At 46.7% G+C, this 20,787-nt stretch overlaps 1 protein-coding gene across 4 annotated transcripts in view; it reads right to left on the bottom strand.

Moving 5' to 3' along the window:
* STXBP1 (syntaxin binding protein 1) overlaps positions 1 to 7,296 on the bottom strand; it is a gene marked incomplete at its 3' end in the record, with an annotated part of 71,075 nt that extends 63,779 nt beyond the window's left edge. For all 4 annotated transcript variants that reach the window (XM_080820504.1, XM_080820505.1, XM_080820503.1 and 1 more), the window contains exon 1: positions 7,170 to 7,296. In XM_080820504.1, coding sequence (XP_080676630.1) covers positions 7,170 to 7,206 — 37 coding nt within the window. In that variant the 5' untranslated portion in view covers positions 7,207 to 7,296. The remainder of the gene's footprint in view (positions 1 to 7,169) is intronic.
* Between the last annotated feature and the right edge of the window lie 13,491 nt (positions 7,297 to 20,787).

The following is a 20,787-nucleotide window of genomic DNA, read 5'->3' as shown; positions in this document are numbered from 1 at the left end:
GTGAGAGAGCGCACAAGCAGGCAGAGGTGGAGAGAGAAGCAGGCTCCCTGCCAAGCAAGGAGCCCAATGCAGGACTCGATCCCAGGACCCTGGAATCATGACATGAGCCAAAGGCAGTGGCTTAACCAAATGAGCCACCCAGGAGTCCCTCTATATAGATTTTTGTAAACTGACTTTGTATTTTGCAACTTTGCTAAACTATATACAGTTCTTCTCATAGCATTGCTCCCTTATTTGTGAAGTGAAAAATTATGATTTCCACATTGCAATATACCTAAGAAACTAAAAGATTGAAAGTAAATTTGTTAAAATATCGATTCTTCCCAAACTGATCTATAGATTCAACACAATTCCAATCAAAATCCCAGAAAGATTTTTTATTTTTTTTAAAGGCAGTTTTTTTTTTAAGATTTTTATTTATTTATTTGACAGACAGAGATCACAAGTAGGCAGAGAGGCAGGCAGAGAGAGAGGGAGAAGCAGGCTCCCTGCGGAGCAGAGAGCCCGATGCAGGGCTCGATCCTAGGACCCTGGGAATCATGACCTGAGCCGAAGGCAGAGGCTTTAACCCACTAAGCCACCCAGGCACCCCCCAGAAAGATTTTTTAAAATAGAAATAGATATGCTGATGATTCTATAATTTATATGGAAAAGCAAATGAACCAAAAAAACCAAAACGATTATGAAAAAGAAGAACAGGGGCGCCTGGGTGGCTCAGTGGGTTAAAGCCGCTGCCTTCGGCTCAGGTCATGATTTCAGGGTCCTGGGATCAAGCCCTGCATCGGGCTCTCTGCTCAGCGGGGAGCCTGCTTCCTCCCTCTCTCTCTGCCTGCCTCTCTGCCTACTTGTGATCTGTCTGTCAAATAAATAAATAAAATATTTAAAAAAAGAAAAAAAAGAAGAACAAAGTTGGAGAATTCACAATACCTGGTTTCCAGTGTTACTTTAAAGCTACAGTAATTGGCACAGGGTGGATTTTGGTGAAAGCATACATACAGATCAGTGAAACAGAACACTGAGTCCAGAAATGGACCCACCCATATATGACCAAGTGATTTTCAACAAAGAACAAAGACAATTCAATGGAAAAGGGATAGTCTTTTCAACAAATGGGGCTAGAGCAACTAGACACCCACATACAAAAAAAATTCACACACACACACAAATGAACCTCCTGACAAATACACAAAAATTAACTCAAAATGGGTCAAAGATTAAATATAAGGCCTAAAACGATGAAACTTCTGGAAGAAAACAGAGAAAATTTATAAAACAAAAAATCTTTGCGAATTTAGGCTGGGCAAGGATTTCTTAGGCTACCAAAAACACAATCTATAAAAGAAGAAATTGATAAATTAGAACTTCTCTGAAAAATACTGTTCATAGAATGAAGAGACAAGACACAACTGTGAGAAAAGATTTGTAAATCATATAACTGATAAAGGACTTGCACCCAGAATATATAAAGACTTCTCAAAACTCAATCATAAAAAAAATAACCCAATGAAAAATATATAAAACATTTGGACATTTCACCAAAGATATACAGATGACGCTAAATACATGAAAATACGCTTCTCATCATCATCAGTCATTAGCAAAAGGCAAATTAAAACCATCATACAGGGGCACCTGGGTGGCTCAGTGGGTTAAGCATCTGCCTTCGGCTCAGGTCATGATCCCAGGCTCCTGGGATTAAGCCCTGCATGGGGCTTCCTGCTCAGCAGGGAGTTGGCTTCTCTCTCTCTCATAAACAAACAAATAATCTTTAAAAAAATAAAAATAAAACCATCATACCAATACCAATCAGAATGGCTTTCTCTTTCTTCCTTTCTTCCTTCTCCCTCCCTCCCCTTTTCTCTCTTTCTTTCTTAGTAGGTTCCACACCCAGTGTGGAGATCAATGCCAAGCCTGAACTCACAACTCTGAGATAATGAACTGAGCTGAGATCAAAAGTTGGATGCTTAACCAACTTGAGCCCCAGATGCCCCAGAAGGGCTAAAATTTTAAAAACATATAATACCATGTACTAACAAGCAATGTTGGTAGGAATGTAAAAATGGTATAGTACTTTGGACATCAATTTGACAGCTTCTTATAAAGTTCAACATATACTTATCACATGACCCATTAATTCCACTCTTAGGTATTTACATATCCAAGTGATCTGGTCACATAGAAACCTGTGTGAACTCTTATAGAAGCATTTGCAATTGTCCAAATGTCCTTCAGCTGGCAAAGTAATAAGCCAAATGTGTCCACACAAAAGAACAGCAGTCAACAATAAGAAGGAACAAACTACAGACACATGCCACACGGTGACTCTCAAGCACATTATACTAAGGTTAAAGAGGTCATATTTAAAAAGCTACATATTATATAATTCCAGCAATGTGACATTCTGGGAGAGGCAAAACTATAGGGACAGAAAACACCTCAGTGTTTGCCCGGGGCTGGGGGTGGAAGGAGAGGTTGACTAGAAAGGGCAGTACAAGGGAATTTAAGGAGGTCATGATACTGTGCTGTATTTTGGGTATGGTGGTGGTCACATGACTGTATGTAATGGTTGAAACGTGAAGCGCTGTTCATTTTAAAAGGGTGAATTATGTTGTATGCAAATTACACCTAGATTTTAAAACTGGAAAAAATACAATATGTATGTAATATATTGCAAAAAATACTTGTTATTGGTATGCTAACCAAAGTTTCTACAGAAAAAAGGGAAGTGCAAGAATGAATGAGGACTGCTTCTGTCTAGGTGTCCTCTCAATTTCTGACACATCCTATGAATCATGGCCCCATTTGAAAAAGGTATGTACTTGATGTGAAAATCGAAACTGCATTCTTTTCCGGAGGAATGTGATTCTTACAAACAAACGTGAGGAGAAACTGCTAGCAGCTAGGAAACAACGAGAAAGACAAATAGTACATTTTGAACTCCTTGCATCGTTGTCATATACTGACAAAACTTCCGGGAACAGAAAGACTCTGGATTACAACATGGATTTACAAATGGAAACGTCATCTATTAACATAAAATAGATATAAAATGCCCAGAAAATGAAATCCTCCTTTCCCTTACAGTCTCTTTGTAGAGACCAGAAAACAAATACATTTTATAGAAATGAAGAAAAAAGGGTAAAGATAAAGGGTAGAACTGAAAACAGAAATTGGGTCAGAATGCAACTTGTCCATCGGTTCTTCAGGCCGATTCTCCCATTTCCCAGTTCATTTGCACCTCTGTCAAGAAATTTTTTTAGGGGCGCCTGGGTGGCTCAGTCGTTAAGTATCTGCCTTTGACTCAGGTCATGATTCCAGGGTCCTGGGATCAAGCCCTGCATCAGGCTCCCTACTCAATGGGAAGCCTATTTCTCCCTTTCCCACCCCCTCTGCTTGTGTTCCCTCTCTTACTGTGTCTCTCTCTGTCAAATAAATAAATTCTTTAAAAAAAAAAAAAGAAAAATATCTTAAAAGAATGTATTTATTTATTTGAGATTAAGAGCACAAGAAGGGAGGGAGGAGGTGCAGAGGGAGAGGGAGAAGCAGGCTCCCCACTGAGCAGGGACACCCAATGCTGCAGATGCCAGGGCTCAATCCCAGGACCCTGGGATCATCTGAGCCAAAGGCAGACACTTCACCGACTGAGCCACCCAGGTGCCCGTTTCAGGAAATTTATCTGAAACTCCTTTCTCCCCCCAAACTCTGGCCCCACAGGACAGAACTAGTCTGTCTTGTGCTCAAAATCCTCTAACACTTACTGACCCTTTTTGTGGATCTTTTCATGATGATAATATTTACTGAATTTACTGTATGCTAAGAACTGTGCTAAGTGATACACTATCTCTTATAACCCTCATAGAACCCCTCAAGGTAGGTGCTATCATTACTCATTTTATAGTTAAGAAACTGAGGCACAAAAAGTTTCCCTTATTTGCCAAAGTCATATGGCCAATACGTGGTGAATCAGAATTTTATCCCAGGTAGTCTAATTTCAAGAGCCCATTCTCTGAATTGCTATACGTAAAGATTAAGTCATTCATTCAACATCTACTGAGTCCCAAGCACTAATTCACACACTAAGGATAGACAAAAGGATAAGACAAGGTTCTGCTCTCCCCTGAAGGAACTTCTGGTCTAGCTGGGCAAGACTAACAACAAAAAGACAAACAATACACTGAGTTTATCCAGTGTGGGGGAAGCGGTAGAGTGGGGGGACAGGGAAAACTTGGGAGTAACACAGAAAGCTCCTCAGGATTGTCTACGTCTATCACAACAATATGAGTGTCCCATACTTAGTCTCCCACAGTTCCTAGCAGGTTGTGGACAAACATTGCTGGTTGAATAGCTTAAAGGTGGCCTACCTCCTCAACTTCTGTTGTGTTGGTACCTACTGCCACTCTAAAAGTCTACTCAGAAAGATGTGACAAGTAGCCCAAAACTAATTTATCTTGATCTCCATTGTATGCTTCATTCATTGACGTTCAGTAAGTATTTATTGATGGCTGACAGAATCAGCCACTGTTCTTAGCATGGAGTACAGTGGTGAACATGCCACATAAAGACCCTGTTCTCATTCAAGTGGATGAATCCATCAAAGAAATACCAAAAAAGAAGGAAAGAAAGAAAGAAAGACAAAAAACAAACAGAAACAAAAAGAAAAAACAACCACAAAAACAAAGCCAACCTGAACAAGATCATTTCAGTTAATTTGAAGTGCTACAGAGAAAATAAAATGAGTAAATACAATCAACAGTGACTACCAGGTGTTAATTTAGGTTGGGAAGACCAGGCGGCATAGGGGGCATTTAAACTGGAGCGTGTTGGTTAAAAAATTCTTTATTTTACTTTTATTTTTAGAGAAACAAAGGAAAAACTAGATACGCTGTCCAAAATTAGGAGCCAAAATTAACCTGTGCCACTGACAAAGAATTGCAATAATATTTTTTCCCAAAATTTATACATAACTCAAACATTATCAGAACAGATGCTGTTTACACATTCACCAATTTTATATAAAACTGATTTACTTTCCATAAACAGTGGTCTTGCTTTATTCCAGAAAATAAATTTTGGCTGTTTTGCATTTTTTTTTAAACCCTTATGATGGCTTCTAAAAAGGCAGGGGAGGGGGGCATTAAAGAGCTACCGCATCAACAGGGGTCCTGGCAAAAGGATGCAAAAACTTATTTCTATAACACTTAAGGTTTTCATTTTAAAAGCACAATATTCAAATATAACATCTGAAAGAATGTAACATGTAACACAATATTCCATATTTCAAAACCCTTTAAAAAGACTACTGGAAGGAAATGGTGTATATAGAATAATGAAGAAAGTTATTTTTTTACTAATGTTGCAAGGAAATGGACATCAGGTTTTAAAAAATTAATTAACACTGATTTTGGCAAGTCATTTAACAGCTACGAGCCTCCATTTCTTTCCCACAGGTAAAATGACATTAGAGGATCCCTCATGGGTCCTTCCAGCCCTAAACGCCCTGATTCTAAGAAAATAGAAGGTAGATGATTCAGAAACTTTACTGCATGAGGAAGTCAGGTGTTATGGTGGGCACTTTTTAAAACTTGCTTGTTTGGGGTTCATTTTTATGACAATGCTCATCTGATGCAATAGTTCAGGAAACGTTGTACAAGTGGGAATATTTCCTATATATCAACAGAAAACCCAGGAAAGGAAAACAGTTGTGATGCTCAAAAGGAAAGCTACACAGCTAAAAACATTTGATGAAAGAGCGCTATAATAATAGAATCACTGAAAAGGAAACGGTCATTTCCACCACTTTTATTCTATTTCCTTTCTTATCCTCTCCTGCAGAGAGAAGCCCAGTTTTAATTTTTTCCAAAATCCGAAAGAGGCAGCAAAAGCCAAAGAAATCCTTGCACTTTTTTTTTTATTAAAGAAATCGACAAAATTTTGAAGAGGCACTAGGTGTCCACACCTATCATCAATCTTCCTTAGCACCGAGGACGCCGTTTCCAAATATTATCACCAGCAGCCCTCACTCCACTGCAGCCGACACTCATCACCATCCATTTTTTTAAAAATCCATTTACGCTGAGCCTTTCATCCGAACCCATCAACAACCATTTCCTCCCTGCAGCCGTGATTTGGACTGCCCGGAACGTCCAGCCAAGCCGGGGCTGAGTCCTGCCAACAAGGAGACTGCAGACTGCGGTGCTGGGCAGGGCAGGGCCGCTCCTGCCGCCGCACGCTAAAGCTTTCCGCCTCCTCCCGAGTGATTTAAGAGGGTTCGGGACCCAGATAAGACCCCGCCCTTGCAGCCACGACCCCGGAACGGGAGGAGAAGAGAGGCGGCCTCGGCTCAGCAAAGCCAAGCCTTTGGAAAAACAGGCTGCTCCTCCCCAGCGGCCAGCAGCGGCCCGGGCTGGGCGAGCGGCGCGTCGCGGCCGGTGCGCGCCGAGTGGTTCCCAGGTGGGTCTCCGCAGCCGGGGACCGCGGCTCGGGCTCCCCGAGGGGGTGGGGGTGGCGGCGCGGGCCGCGATCTCGCTCGTCACGATTCACCAAGCAGAGTGGGAAAGAGGGAGGGACTGGAGGCAGAAAACGGAACGGAATCAGGGAGCTCGGGGAATAAAGAAGGCAAGGAAGGGGAGAAGGGAAGGGGGGGAAGGTGATGGGAATGAAGAATGGGGGTGCACGGAAGGGTGATGGGTGCAGAAGGGGAGGGTAATGGGCTGCGGGGGATAAAGGCGAGGTGGAAGGGAGGGATGGGGTGCTGGGGGTTCGTGAAGGGGGGAGGAAGAAGGAATGGCGTGAAGGGGGGATGGGGTGAGGGGGAGAGAAATGGAGGTGAGGAGGGAGCGATGGGGTGCTAAGGAGGGAAGAGCGAGATGGGGATGCAGGGGAGGGATGGGTGAAGGAGGATGGGGTGAAGAGGGACGGGGTAGGATGCAGGGGGAGGAATGCGGGACGGGGAGAGCGGGGGAAGCAGGGAAGCGGGCGCCGGCCGCAGGAGGCCGGGAGGGACTTCCCTGCGAGGAGGGCGGCGCCGGAATAACGGGACCCTCCCAGCCCCGAGCCCCCGGCCGGGCGGGGCGAGCAGCCGGCGCGGAGGCCGGGGCGCCGCGGGCAGGTACGGCGCCCCTCTCCTGCCGGGCAGCCCGCGCCCGCGGGAGGACCCCGACTCCACTTACTCTCTCCGACCACGGCTTTGAGGCCAATGGGAGCCATCGCGCTGCGCGAGTCTCCGGGCTCCGAGTCTCCTCAGGCGACGCCCGCGGACACGACTACCTCCCCGGGTCCGCGCGCTCTGCCGGCCGCAGCCCTCCGCTCCGCAGCCGCGCTCGGGCTCGACTGACGCGCGGACTCGCCGCGGAGGCGCGGCGCGAGCCAGAGCGAGGCTGCCGACCTGCCGGCGCGCGCGCGCGGGCGGGGCTGGCCAGGGGCGGGGCCTTGTGCCAGCCGTTAGCGTCACCCGCGCGCCTCCGCCAATCGCACTGCGGCCCGGGAGCTCGGCCCCGCCCCCCGAGATGCGGCTGGACGCGAGGCGGTCCCTGGCTGGCGCGAAAGCCGCGCCCTCCCCCTCACCTCACGCGCCGCGCGCACCCTGCCAGTCGCGCGCTCCGGGGGCGCAGGGTCCTAAAGTCCCCTCCGCCCGCCTCTGCACCTGGCCACAGGCTACTGACAAGCTCCCTCTTCCCGAAACCACGCTATGTCCTGTCTTTCCCGTTTCTGGGAATCCTCCATTTTTCGCCTGCCCACATAAGGAACTCAGAGACTCCTCACCACAAAATAACTGGAGGTTTATCGACATCATCTCTGTCTGGGTACCTGTATCCACATACACACCATTCACTGAGCTCTTATGGGTCAGGCTCCACGCTAAGCGCTTTACTGCACCATCTCATTAAATCCTCACAGTAATTAAGAATTGTTTTTAATCTCCATTTTCAGATGGAAAAAAAAAAATACCCGAGGCTCAGAGAATTGAGCGCTAGAGTTCCTCTCAGGCTGTGTAACATTCATTAGCAAATATTGAGTGGTCTCCCACTACTCTATGCAAGCTACTACTCTGGGCATTGGAGCTACAACCCTGTACTAGGCAGACTTGATCGGAGTCTTTGGGCACTCAAAAGGCTAGAAATTTCCAAATCCCAAGTCTGATAGGAATATGCTGTAGGACAACTCAGGTCTCAGTATCTCCTTACAGGAGTCCACATTACCAAAGTGGCCCCGAGTCAGTTTTTGATGGACTTTTTATTTTTTTAAGATTTTATTTATTTATTGGACAGAAGGAGAGAAAGAGAGAACACAAGCAGAGGGCGTGACAGGCAGAGGGAGAGGGAGGCAGGATCCCATGACCCTGGGATCATGACCTGAGCTGAAGGCAGCCGCTTAACCCACTGAGCCACCCAGGTGGTGCCCCTTTGATGGACTTTCTTTATTGATGGGGGAGGTTCCTTTTGAAATATGGCACAGGACTCACCTCTGGCTTCAAAGAAAAGCAAATAAGTTGAGCCCATTAAAAAAATCAGAAAGGACAGGAGAGCTACAAGTCATAAAATTAGTGAATACTCATTAAATTTTTAGAATGACTCTGTGAGCTAAGTCCTCTTTTCTTAATATTATTAAGAAATGTAATAATATTTACAGATTTTTAAAAAATCGAGAGGGACACCTGGGTGGCTCAGTGGGTTAAGCCTCTGCCTTCGGCTCAGGTCATGATCTCAGGGTCCTAGGATCAAGTCCCTCATCGGTCTCTCTGCTCAGCAGGGAGCCTTCTTCCCTGCCCCCGCCCCGCCCATCTCTCTGCCTGCCTACTTGTGATCTCTCTCTCTGTCAAATAAATAAATAAAATCGTTTAAAAAATTGAGATTCAGAGAGGCTGAGAGCTTTGTTAGTAAGTGACAAAGGAAAGATCCAATTCCAGAATCTGAATCCTGAATCATTATTTTACACCAAGCAGTTAAAGCAGCTGAGGCCCGTAGGAGGGCTTTTGAAAGGTCACACACAGTAAGGAATAGCAGAACCTCGATGAGAGTTCACATGTCTTAGTTCAGCTACCAGCCCCAGGGCAGGAAGATTTGACCATCTTCTTGTCCCCACCCCAATCCACACCAACAGAACTTTCACGTGGCTTTACAGGGAGAGTAAGTGTCTGTCTATCATTTCAGGTCTGGGTTCTGCCTTTTACCCAAGGAAGGTATTGATTATCTCAGGGTGCATTTGGGGAAGGAGGAGATAATTTGTAAATGTGAGGGAACTTGTCATGCTGCATTCTCCACCTCTTAGCCAGCAGAGACTGTCCTCAAGGAGCCAGTATTCTGGCTGAGAAGACAGCAGGAATCAAGGAGTCAGACACAGCATTGAGTGACTGTCCTAATAAGTGTTGAAGCAGGACAGGGGCTGTGAGAGTAACAGAGCACTTGACCCAGTGGACCTGGGGAAGTACAGTCAGGGCAGGCTTCCTGAGATGAGTAAAAGGTAGCAAGAGAGGCCTGGGAGAGTGGCAGGTATATAAACAGGAAAAGGCAGACATACAGAAAATACAAAGACCAAGTGCCAGGAATATGGCTTTTCCAGGAACAGAGAGGAGGCAAGTGTGGCTGGAGGAGAGTCTGAGAGGCAGGATAGAGAGGAAAGATCCCAGGGGTAGGCCTCACTGCAAGGCTCTAAGACATTTTGGTAGCTTGGAATCTGTGTGGGGACTTCCTCAAAGGTCACAGGCTAATAAAATATAGCAGCTTGTTATTTTCTGCAGAGGGGAGGACAAAAAAAGAAATCTTTTCCTGTGGATGTGTACCTGAGATGTTCACTAGGGAGGGCAAAAATCAGAACGGGTGTTATTCTAAATAGAATTGTTGAAAAAGCAAGTGGGGTGACAGACTGTGAACTCACCCCGGAACCCCTGACTCCGGAGTGGCGGATTGGAATCCTCCTGGATGTGGAATCCAAGACTGGCTTGAGACCTCCTGACATCTCTGAGTTTTGGCTTCCATATCTGTGAAACAAGGACAATAGAACTTCCTGGCCTCAGAGGAGACTGCGAAATGACCTACTCGGTAAGGTAAAAGCCTCCACCAGTCATCATGCCTATCACACTTTACTCTGTATTCTTTATTTGCATACACGTTTGATACACCCCAGCCACCAGGCAAGGGACCCTCATGAATTTTCATTGAATTCTCACTACAGCCCCAAGAGGTCAATGCTATTATTATTTAATTTTCCTGGTGCGCAGGGAGGTCAAGTCACTTGCCCAAGGTCACATGGCTCTAAGCGCAGACCGGGGACTCGCGCTCTGACTTTCTGATGCCCAGGGGAGCACATCCAACGCCCAGGCGCAGCCCCAGTGCCCTGACCCTCTCTTTAGAGAGGTCTGGCTGTGTGGACTGCTAGTTGGGAGCATATCAACAACCAGAACCTGTACGTCCTGGGAATCCATATCCAGGCGAGCCCTCTGCCCCGCGCCCAGCCCAGCCAAAGCGCGGGGCGGGGCTGCGGCCGCAGGATGCGCTGGGCTGGTCCGCGGCCGGGCAGGTGCGCTTGCAGCTGCGCATGCGCGGCCTGCAGCCACTGCAGAGCCCTGGTGCGGACCAGCTGCTGGGGGTAGGAAGAGTCCTGTGATTTACGCACTGGTCATGTGACAGCGGGGAGCTCGGTTGTGGCTGGGCCGGTGCACCTCCAGGAGACAGGCAGGTGGAGGCAATTGGGGGGTGGGGGATGGATGCAGAGCGGAGCAGGGAGAAACTGGAGGTCTGAGCGTAAGGGCGGTGAGCAGCGTAGAGGGACCAAGAGAGGGGAGAGAGGAACAGACGAGCGAGAATTGGCAATGGGGCTGATCAAGTTGAGACAGAAGCAACCGGTATAGTTGTTGCCACCAAACCTGACACAGTGGACCCACTGGCTTGGGTCCCCTGCACACCAGGGCCTGTTGGAGAGCCCTTCTCCCACAGTCTCGGGCTTGCACCTAACTCCTGCGCTTTAAAGCCGCATCATCAACTGCATGTTTCCATGTTCACCTCCACCCCTTCCCATGGCCACTGGACCTTTAGATTCTGCTACATTCTTTGAGAAGCAGTTTCTAAAGAATTCAACAAGATAGTATTTATAAGATTATTTACCTAGTACTGGGTACCTAGTAAGGATTCAATGAACCTTAGCTATTAAAAACATTAAAAATAACATGATGTTGTGTCCTCCCTTTATTGCCGCTGTAGGTTCTTGGCAGAGAATGAAAAAGTAATTATCTCCATCACAGCCACCCACAGTTCCCAAACCTACAAAGAGCTGCTGGGCCTGGAGTCCTTGAGTTTGGTACATCCTTGCCCCCAAAAGTGAGTTAACAGATTTTTGTATTTGAGGTCAGAATATAATATTCAGAAGGCTTTGTTTTCAAAGTCTAGGCCAGGGTCTCAAGTTCAAAGGACTGTAGAGGCCATGGGGAGGTGAGTAACAATCACAGATGTGGCCAACAGCAGACTACATGCCTTGCCCAGAGGGGCAGTCCTTACTCAGTTCCAATCATGGAAACTATTTTCCATGCAGCAGCCGAGGATCTTGATGGTGAGAACTGTGACCTCTCCCCATGGTTAAGTATTGCTATGGACTAAAAATATATTTTTTAGTAACCCCGCCATTGGTCAAACAAAGCACATCTGAGGGCCACATCCAGCCTTCAAGGCACCTGGATGCAGAACTCTGGGGGACCAAAGGGAAAATTTGGATTCCGCCATTCAGCAGGTTTCCAGAGAGGCCCTGACTTTTACCCCACTCCCACAGAGCCCCATTGTGGGCAGGGCCCTGAACAGGCATAGTGGGAGTGTGAATGCCTGGCATCAACCACCAAAACCTTTCCCACTCAGCCTTGAGAACCAGGACAGAGTCCCTTTGCTCAGCCTGGCTCTGGGGCAGAGAGTAGGGCGAGCCACTTTCGAATGGACTAGTGAACACTGTAGTGGAAGCCTCCGCAGACAGTGGATGTGGGCAGTTGCGATTTGCCTGGACTGTGAAAATCCCAAGAATAAGGAAAGAGCTATCCCCAAATGCCAGATACTAGAAGTCTCTGTGACCTTAGCCAGTGCAGGCTTAAAGCTGGTTTTGTTTTGTTTGTTTTTTAAAGATTTTTAGTACTTGACAGAGACAGAGTGAGAGTGAGCACAAGCAGGGGGAGAAGCAGGCAGAGGGAGAGGAAGAAGTGGGCTTCCTACTGGGCAAGGAGCCTGAGGAGGGGTTCGATCCCAGGACCCCAGGATCACAACCCAAGCTGAAAGCAGACACTCAACCGACCAAGCTGCCCAGGCGTCCCCTTAAAGCTGGTTTTATTTGATTTAGAGAAATAAAGAAATATGGTGTTCTTTACACTGTAGATATCAGAGAACAATTTGTGTCTTTTATACTTTACATTAAATTGCTATAAGAACTCAGAGGAAGCAATTTTCATTCCAACTGGGTAAATACTTTTATTTAGACGTGTTTTGCTTCTGGCCAGTTTGGCTAGAAAGATTCATGGAAGAAGTAGCCGTTGAGCTGAGCCCAGAAGCTGAGAAGAGAGAGATCAAATCCAATCAAGAAAAGAGCATAGGGGTGTCTGGGTGGCTCAGTCGGTTAAGCATCTGCCTTCGGCTCAGGCATGATCTGAGGTGGGGGAGCTAGGATTGAGCCCTGCAACTGGTCTGTGCTCAGTGGGGAGCCTGCTTTTTCCTCACCCTCTGCCATCCCCCCCCCACCCCCAAGCTTGTGCTCTCTGGCTCTCTCTGTCAAATAAATAAATAAAATCTTAAAAAAAAAAAAAAAAAAAGAGCATAGGGGCGCCTGGGTGGCTCAGTGGGTTAAAGCCTCTGCCTTCGGCTCAGGTCATGATCCCAGGGTCCTGGCCAGCAGGGAGTCTGCTTCCCCCTCTCTCCGCCTGCCTCTCTGCCTACTTGTGATCTCCTCTCTGCCTACTTGTGATCTCTCTCTCTCACTCGCTCTATTAAATAAATAAATTTAAAAAAAAAAAAAAGCATAGACCCCTGGTTCCTAAACTGTATGCTGAGGTACCCTGAGGTGCCACAGCAAATTAACAGGAGCATAGTAAAATATTTTAAATTTTGGAGAGGAACAATGATATCATCTGTTGGACACTGAAAACTGGTAGCTGGGATTAGTTCACAGTTTCAAAGGTCAGACGTTCCTACATTCCTTTCTGTGACATTATATCTTTTTTTTTTTTTAAAGATTTTATTTATTTGAGAGAGAAAGAGTGAGAGAGAGCATGAGAGGAGAGAAAGTCAGAGGGAGAAGCAGACTCTCCAAGGAGCAGGGAGCCCGATGTGGGACTCGATTCCAGGACTCTGGGATCACAACCTGAGCTGAAGGCAGTCGCCCAACCAACTGAGCCACCCAGGCGCCCCAACATTATATCTTTTTAAAGCTGGGTTTTCATCAATTGATATGACAAGAAGCAAATAAATCATGCAAATCAATGTGGAACAGGAAATGAGAGAGTCAATGCCTGATGTGATTCCAAGGTCTGAGAAGATGCACATATACCATTAGTAAGTAATGGTGGTTAATTAAGAATTATTTTAAAATATCAGGGTGCCTGGGTAGCTCAGTCAGTCATTGGGCATTTGCCTTTGGCTCAGGTCAGGGTCCTAGGGTCCTGGGATAGAGCCCTGCATCCGGCTCCCCACTCAGCGGGAATCCTGCTTCTCCCTCTCCCACTCCCCCCTGCTTGTGTTCTTGCTCTTGCTGTATCTCTCTCTGTTTAAATAAATAAAATCTTTTTTAAAAAAAGAAAGAATTTTTTAAGAATATCTTTTCTTTCAACTTATGGGTATTATTTTTCTTTCCTTTTTTTTTTTTTTAAAGATTTTATTTATTTATTTGACACAGAGAGAGAGATCACAAGTAGGTGGGGGGGGGGGTGGAAACAGGCTCCCCGCTGAGCAGAGAGCCTGATGCAGGGCTTGATCCCAGGACCCTGAGATCATGACCCGAGCTGAAGGCAGAGACTTAACCCACTGAGCCACCCAGGCGCCCCTCCTTTTTTTTTTTTTTTTTTTTAAGATTTATTTATTTATTTAAGTCATCTCTACACCCAATGTGGGGCTCAAACTCATGACCCTGAGATCAAGAGTTGTACACTCTCCTGATTGAGCCAGCCAGGCTCCCCTTATTTTTTCAAATGGCTATTAAGTTGTAAGGACAGGTTGTTTGGTCCTAACTATTTACTAAACAAAGCTGATAGGTCCTTCTTTTGGTCTGAGATGCTAGGGAAAAAATGACAGACACAGAGGCTGCCATGCTTGGGACCTCTGGCATAGGACAAGTGTGGTGGTGGTCACCAATGCAGCAATATTTACTGAGCACCTACTATGCACCAGACAGCATCCCAGACACTGGAGAGGCAGCAGTGAATAGGAAAAAGAATTCTCATTGGTTATGAAGCTGACATCCTAGAAGGAGAAACATAATAAGTTAACAAATTATATAGTGCATTAGAAGGTGGTAAGTGTTGTGATAAGAAATGGTAGGGCCGTCAGGAGTAGGCCTGGGGAAGGGCAGGAGATAGTTTTGCACTTTATTTATTTTATTTTATTATTATTTTCTAAGTGGGCTCCATGCCCAGAGTGGATCCCAACACGGGGTCAAATTCACAACTGTTTGTGAGATCAAGGCCTGAGCCAGCAGACACTTAAATGACTAGCCACCCAGGCATGCCTCGTTTTGCATTTTAAAGGGGAGAGACAAGCAGGCTGGGCTTCAATGAGAAGCCCTTGGAGATGAGCTCAAAAGTCAGAAGCCAGGGATGACTGGGTGGCTCAGGTGGTTAAGCCTCTGCTTTCGGCTCAGGTCATTTAATCTCTGAAATTTAAAAAAAAAAAAAGTCAGAAGCCAGATCTGGTGTCCTTGTCAGCACATAGGCTATGGATGACACCAGCAGTAGTGACTGGGATGACCCAGGTGCTTAGGGTTGGTTGTGTGAAGGACATGGGGAAACACTCAATTTAAGGCTGAGCAGAAGGAGGGGACACCAGAAGGAGGCAGGAGGGAAATGGCCAGAGAAGTACAGAGGAGCCAGGGGGTGCATGGAGATAGACTAGCAGGACAGCTAGGTGAACTGCAGATCAGGATCAAAGCACTTTTTTGAATAGAGGAGAACATCTCTTTTTTAAAAACAAAACCTATGGGATGCCTGGGTGGCTCAGTTGGTTAAGTGGCTGCCTTCGGCACAGGTCATGATCCCAGGGTCCTGGGATCGAGTCCCACATTGGGCTCCTTGCTCAGCAGGGAGCCTGCTTCTCCCTCTGCCCTGCCTGCCTCTCTGTCTGCCTGTGCTCACTCTCTCTGACAAATTAATTAATTAATTAATTAAAAAATAAAAAAATAAAATAAAAACAAAACCTAAAAAAAAAAATTAACAAGTAAAAGAAATAAAAATAAAACCAAAACATTTTAAAAGCACATCAAATCAATAAAGCCAATTCCCATGTGCTCCCTCGCCCCCCAAAAAAGATCAGTTAGTTTTGCTTCAGAATTGTGTTTGTTGATTAAAAAAAATAGATCTGGTTATATAATATGGAATCCTTTTCCACCTGAAACCCTGCTAAAGTAATAGCAGGGGAATCATAAAAAGTTTAAATCTATAAGGACACAAAGAACAGGGGCATCTGAATGGCTCAGTCGGTAGAACATGGGACTCTTGATCTCAAGGACCTGAGTTTGAACCCTACGTTGGGCATGGAGCCTACTTAAAAAAAATTGCAAAAAAAAAGGACACAACAGAAAAAAGAGGGAATGGGAGATGAGAGATAATGACAGAACTCTGGAAGATGAACAGCATGTGGCTGAAGGTTAATGATTGCATAGAGAGGAGGAGGTAGAAACATGATTCTTCACAAAAAGAGACCGGACGCAGCCACAGAACCTTGGAGGAAGCTCAGCAGTCATTGGGATCAGGTACTTCAGAAGGTGGGAGGGAAGGGTAGGGCTGAGTAAACAAAGGACACCTAAGGAAAAGGAGCAGTCCTGCTGCCAGGTCCCTGCCCTCCCTCTGCAGAGCTTGGTGACTGCCCCTCCCCCAGCAGAATGGTGATAAGAAGGAGCAGGAGAAGGAGGAAGACCTCAAGGTCAACAGAAGCACATGTGGGACACGCTATGTGTCAATCACTATTCCAAGCTCTTTACATGTACTAATCCATTTAACCGTAATGGCCACCTATGAGTTATTTACTATTATTCTCCCCATTTTATAGATGAGGAAACCAAACCGTTTGCCCAAGTGCTCACAGCCAATAAGAGAAAGGGCCAGGATCCACACCGTGCCATGTGGGAGGCGAGGGTGGATATGGGAACGTGGTGCTCTGTGGTTTTCAAGTATGGAAGTGACATTTATTTATTTATCCATTTAACATTGAATACATATTCATCAGGTATCTGCGGTGCGCTGGGCCCTCTGCCAGGGGCTGAGCACTCCAGGATGAGCGTGTAGACAATGCAGGGGTGAGGCAGGCCAGGAACAGAGAGCCCCAAGGCCTGACGAGGGGCACCCAGTCCAGCCAGGGATCTGGAAGGAATTTGGGGAAGGGCAAAGTTGAGACATTGAGGCTCAGGAGTTTGCATGGGAAAGGAGGGTGAGGGTGTTGGGGCGTATCCTGAGCAGAGCCAGCAGCATGGATGAAGAAGGCCCAGTAACCCATCTGTGGCCATGTTGGCACAGCCCACTTAGCAACCCAGAGGAGGCTGGAGCAGAGGGGAAGGCACCAAGGGAGGCTAGGGTCATAGTTCAGGTCAGATCTGTAGAGTCTTTGGGATTCTTCTGGGGTGGGCATGGGAGGGGATGGACATAATTGAGGTGAATCAAAATAGCACCTGCCCCTTCCTGGGTGCCCTTGTTTACCAAATGCTTCAGGCACAATATCTCATTGTATCCCCCTTGAGATACGGCCAAGTAGATATGATGATTTACATGCTTTACAGATGCAGACCCTGGGACACAGCACATCTTGGGGCACACAGCTAATTCTTGGCTGAACCAGGCACATCTGAGTCCGAAGCCCAAACTCTTAATCACACAGTTCTCTTGCACCTCCAGATTCCGGAGCTTCTTTGAGCCGGACACAGAAGGAGAACTATGATTCTATGCATGTAAAGCTTCAAGAACCATCCACTCCGTGATGATAGAGCTCAGGATAATGACTATTGTATGGGGGTGGAGGGCAAGGACATTGACTGGGAAGAGAACCGAGAGGGCCCCTGGGGCTCTGGGAATGTTCTGGGTCTTATGTCTTGATCTGGGTGGTGATCACGTGGGTGCATATTTGTGTAAGATTTCACCAGGCTGTTCGCTTAATTGCATACTTTGTTGGATATATGTTATACTTCAGTTTTTATTTTTTTAAAGGATTTTTAAAGACTTATTTATTTGACAGAGAGAGGGGGGAAGCAGACTCCCCACGGAGCAGAGAGCCCGATGTGGGGCTTCATCCCAGGACCCTGAGATCATGACCTGAGCTGAAGGCAGAGGCTTAACCCACTGAGCCACCCAGGCACCCCACTTCAATTTGTAAAGATTTTTTTTTTTTTAAGTAATCTCCACTCAGTGTGGGACTTGAACTCACGACCCGAGATCAAGAGTCACACGCTCTTCCAACTGGAGGGCACCCCATGTTCTACTTCAATTTTTTTTTAAAACAGGGCTTCCTGGAGGAAGTGCCATTTGAAGTGAAATGGAATCATTTTGGTTGATTATTATAATCCAATATAAACCAATAAACACCAATAAACAAATATAATCCAATGTAAACCAACTGCTTATGGCATTTCAGGCCTGCTATTCACTGAGTGCTTGTGATATGTCAGGCGCTGTGCTAACTGCTCTGCAAGTTATTATTTTGTTTCATCCTTACAGTGGTCCTGAGGAGAGAAATATTATCTTGCCCATTTTACAGATGAGAAAATGGAGGTTTTAAGACTGAAGTGACTTGGGGCGCCTGGGTGGCTCAGTCGGTTGAGCAGCTGCCTTCGGCTCAGGTCATGATCCCAGGGTCTTGGGATGGAGCCCCACATGGGACTCCCTGCTCCTCCCGCTCCCTCTGCCATTCCCCCTGCTTGTACTCCTTCTCCCTCTGTCGAATAAATAAATAAAATCTTTAAAAAAAAAAAAAAAAAAAGAATGACGTGACTTGTCTGGGTCACACAGGAAGTGACTTAGCTGGAATGTCAGCCCAGGTTTGTCCGACCTCCCCAAGTGCATGCTCTTGGCAACACCTGCTCCCACCTCCCCCTTGGAAAGGGGTGGGCCTTAGGTTACGCAGGATGAAGCAGGAGAAACCAGAGAAGGTTCTGAGCACACTGGAGGTTCTGTGACGCTGGGCCCCTCTCAAGGCCCCCTACCTAGTTTCGTTTTTGTAATTGTGTTTTGTCTTTCTTGAACAGAGCACCCCCGCTCCATATTGTCGAAGCTTAGGATTCTACCTGCAGGTGGTAGAAGAGGTAGAGTAAGGATGGCTGCTCTACCCGGAGAAGCTAGAGGGTTACCTAGCAATACCTTAACCCCAGCGCCAGCTCATGACAGGGCACCCTGGGACTCTCATCACACGCCACCCCCCACACCAGTGTCTTGTCAAGCAGACCCTGAAAATCTCTCATAGCCTAAAAAAAGCAGGGATGCCCGCCCCTCCCAACTCAGATTAAACACAGGCTGTCTTTCTGGCCCCTCCAGCTTCCTGCCTCCTCTCCACGCCCCTCCTCCCTCCCTCTCCCCGCTTTGTCTACTGTCTTTCCACCTCCGCTTCTCCCTACTCACCCCTCTCCCTGACAGCAGCCGCCCTCCCACCTTACCCCACAGAGAGTCAGGGCCCAGAGCCCTCCCCACTCTGCTTCGGACCCAGCAGACTCTAGACTCTGCCTTGTTGAATGGCCCAGGCCCTGAACTTTTTCCCTCTGGGTATCAGTTTCCCTCCCTCCCATTTATGCATAACCTGGGCCCTGGGCTCCTTGTCTAAAGAGTCACACTGGGTGCCTCCTGCTCTCTTGTGAGTCAGGAAGCAGGTAGCCAAGGGGGTCCATCTGGGGGACCTGGCTCCCCTCCTTACCAGATGGACACCTAGGAGGGTTCTCAGGGACCTGTCACTGGGCAAGCAGGTGAGGCAGGTTTTGGGGTCCTGGGTCTGATTGTCCACAAGCTCAGGGCTCACCACCCAGACCTTTGGGGCATCCCCATGTGGGGCTTCTGGTGGGGTCTTCTTCTTTTTTTTTTTTTTTTTAAAGATTATTTATTTATCTGACAGACAGAGATTATAGGTAGGCAGAGAGGCAGGCAGAGAGAGAGGAGGAAGCAGGCTCCCTGCTGAGCAGAGAGCCCGATGCGGGGCTCGATCCCAGGACCCTGGGATCATGACCTGAGCCGAAGGCAGAGGCTTAACCCACTGAGCCACCCAGGCGCCCCTGGTGGGGTCTTCTTGATCCCCAACTCCCTCCCTCCCTTCCAGGCAGTGACCCTTCCTCTAGCTGTTGATAAGCCCCCCAAACACATCACAGCCACACCCTGTATACAGGAGGAGCTGTTTGAGCAGATGTTTAATATACAAAACAAAAATAGTCATTATTTTGTTGAATGGATTGCCAACAATCGAAGCCATCTGTTTTCTTCGACATTCCACCCTAACGCCTAAAAATGCCTGCCGCCTTCCATGCCAAAAACACGACCACCCAAGAGCTGTCTGAGCATATCTATAAGTAGTTCTCTGCCCGGATTCACTGCAAGGCTACAAATAGTCCCCGACACCCCCAACCTTCCCTCTGATGGGGCCTCATGAAGGAGGAGACAGAGCTCTTTGCATTCTGCATTATGGGTTATGGCTTGCTTTCTTTCCCCTCCTTGGTGTTTTCTTTGACTGCTTAAACAAACAAACAAACAAACAAACCTCTTTTACTCTGAAGATGAATCTCTTGCCATCTGCAGATTTACTACCAGACCCATATGTAGCTTCCCACCGCCCCCCACTGCTGACCCAACTTCTGAAGCTCATGCTGAGAGAGTGCCCACATCCTCTGCTACCCTCGTGCTCATCACCATTCCTGATCCCTGCATTTCCCCTCTGACTGCAGCAGAGAAATCCTGGAAAGACGTCGTTGGACTACGTGCATTTTTTTCCCCTTCACTTTTTATTACACACGTAAGACAGTACACCTCTATTATTAAAAATATCTCAAAAAGGAAACAAAAAGAATTCTTTATGCTAAAACCCCGTGGGACACAGTTAAAGTTGTACTCAGATGCACATTAGCAGTCTGAAATGCTTTTATTGGGGTGCCTGAGTGGCTCAGTTGTTAAGCCTCTGCCTTCTGCCCAAGTCATGATCCCAGGGTCCTGGGAGAGAGCCTGATTCGGGGGCTCGATCGAACCCCCGAATCAGGCTCTCTCCCTCTCCCACCCTGCTCGTGTTCCCTCTCTCGCTGTGTCTCTCTCTGTCAAATAAATAAATAAAATCTTAAGTGCTCTTATTTATAAAAGACTCAAAATGAATGAATCAAGGACTCAACCTGAGAAATTAGAAAAAATTAGTAAAAGGAGAGAGAAAAATAAGATGAAAGTGAACATTAATGAGATAAGAAAAACATACTAAGAATAAATAAAATTTGTTTGAAAAGAAAAAAGATCGGTTGGAAGAGACAAATAAAATGAGAGAAATCTTAACTAAAGGTAAGTCTGAAGAAAGAAAGCAAAGAGAGAAAGTGAAAATATGCAACATTAGGAATGAGGATGGCAATACAAATACATAAAGATGTTATTAGGGGCGCCTGGGTGGCTCAGTGGGTTAA

The sequence above is a fragment of the Martes martes genome (assembly GCF_963455335.1).
Source record: "Martes martes genome assembly, chromosome: 12".
NCBI classification, from domain to species: Eukaryota; Metazoa; Chordata; class Mammalia; order Carnivora; family Mustelidae; genus Martes; species Martes martes.
The sequence above is the reverse complement of the archived record's forward strand: the minus strand, read 5'-3'. Positions and strand labels throughout refer to the sequence as shown.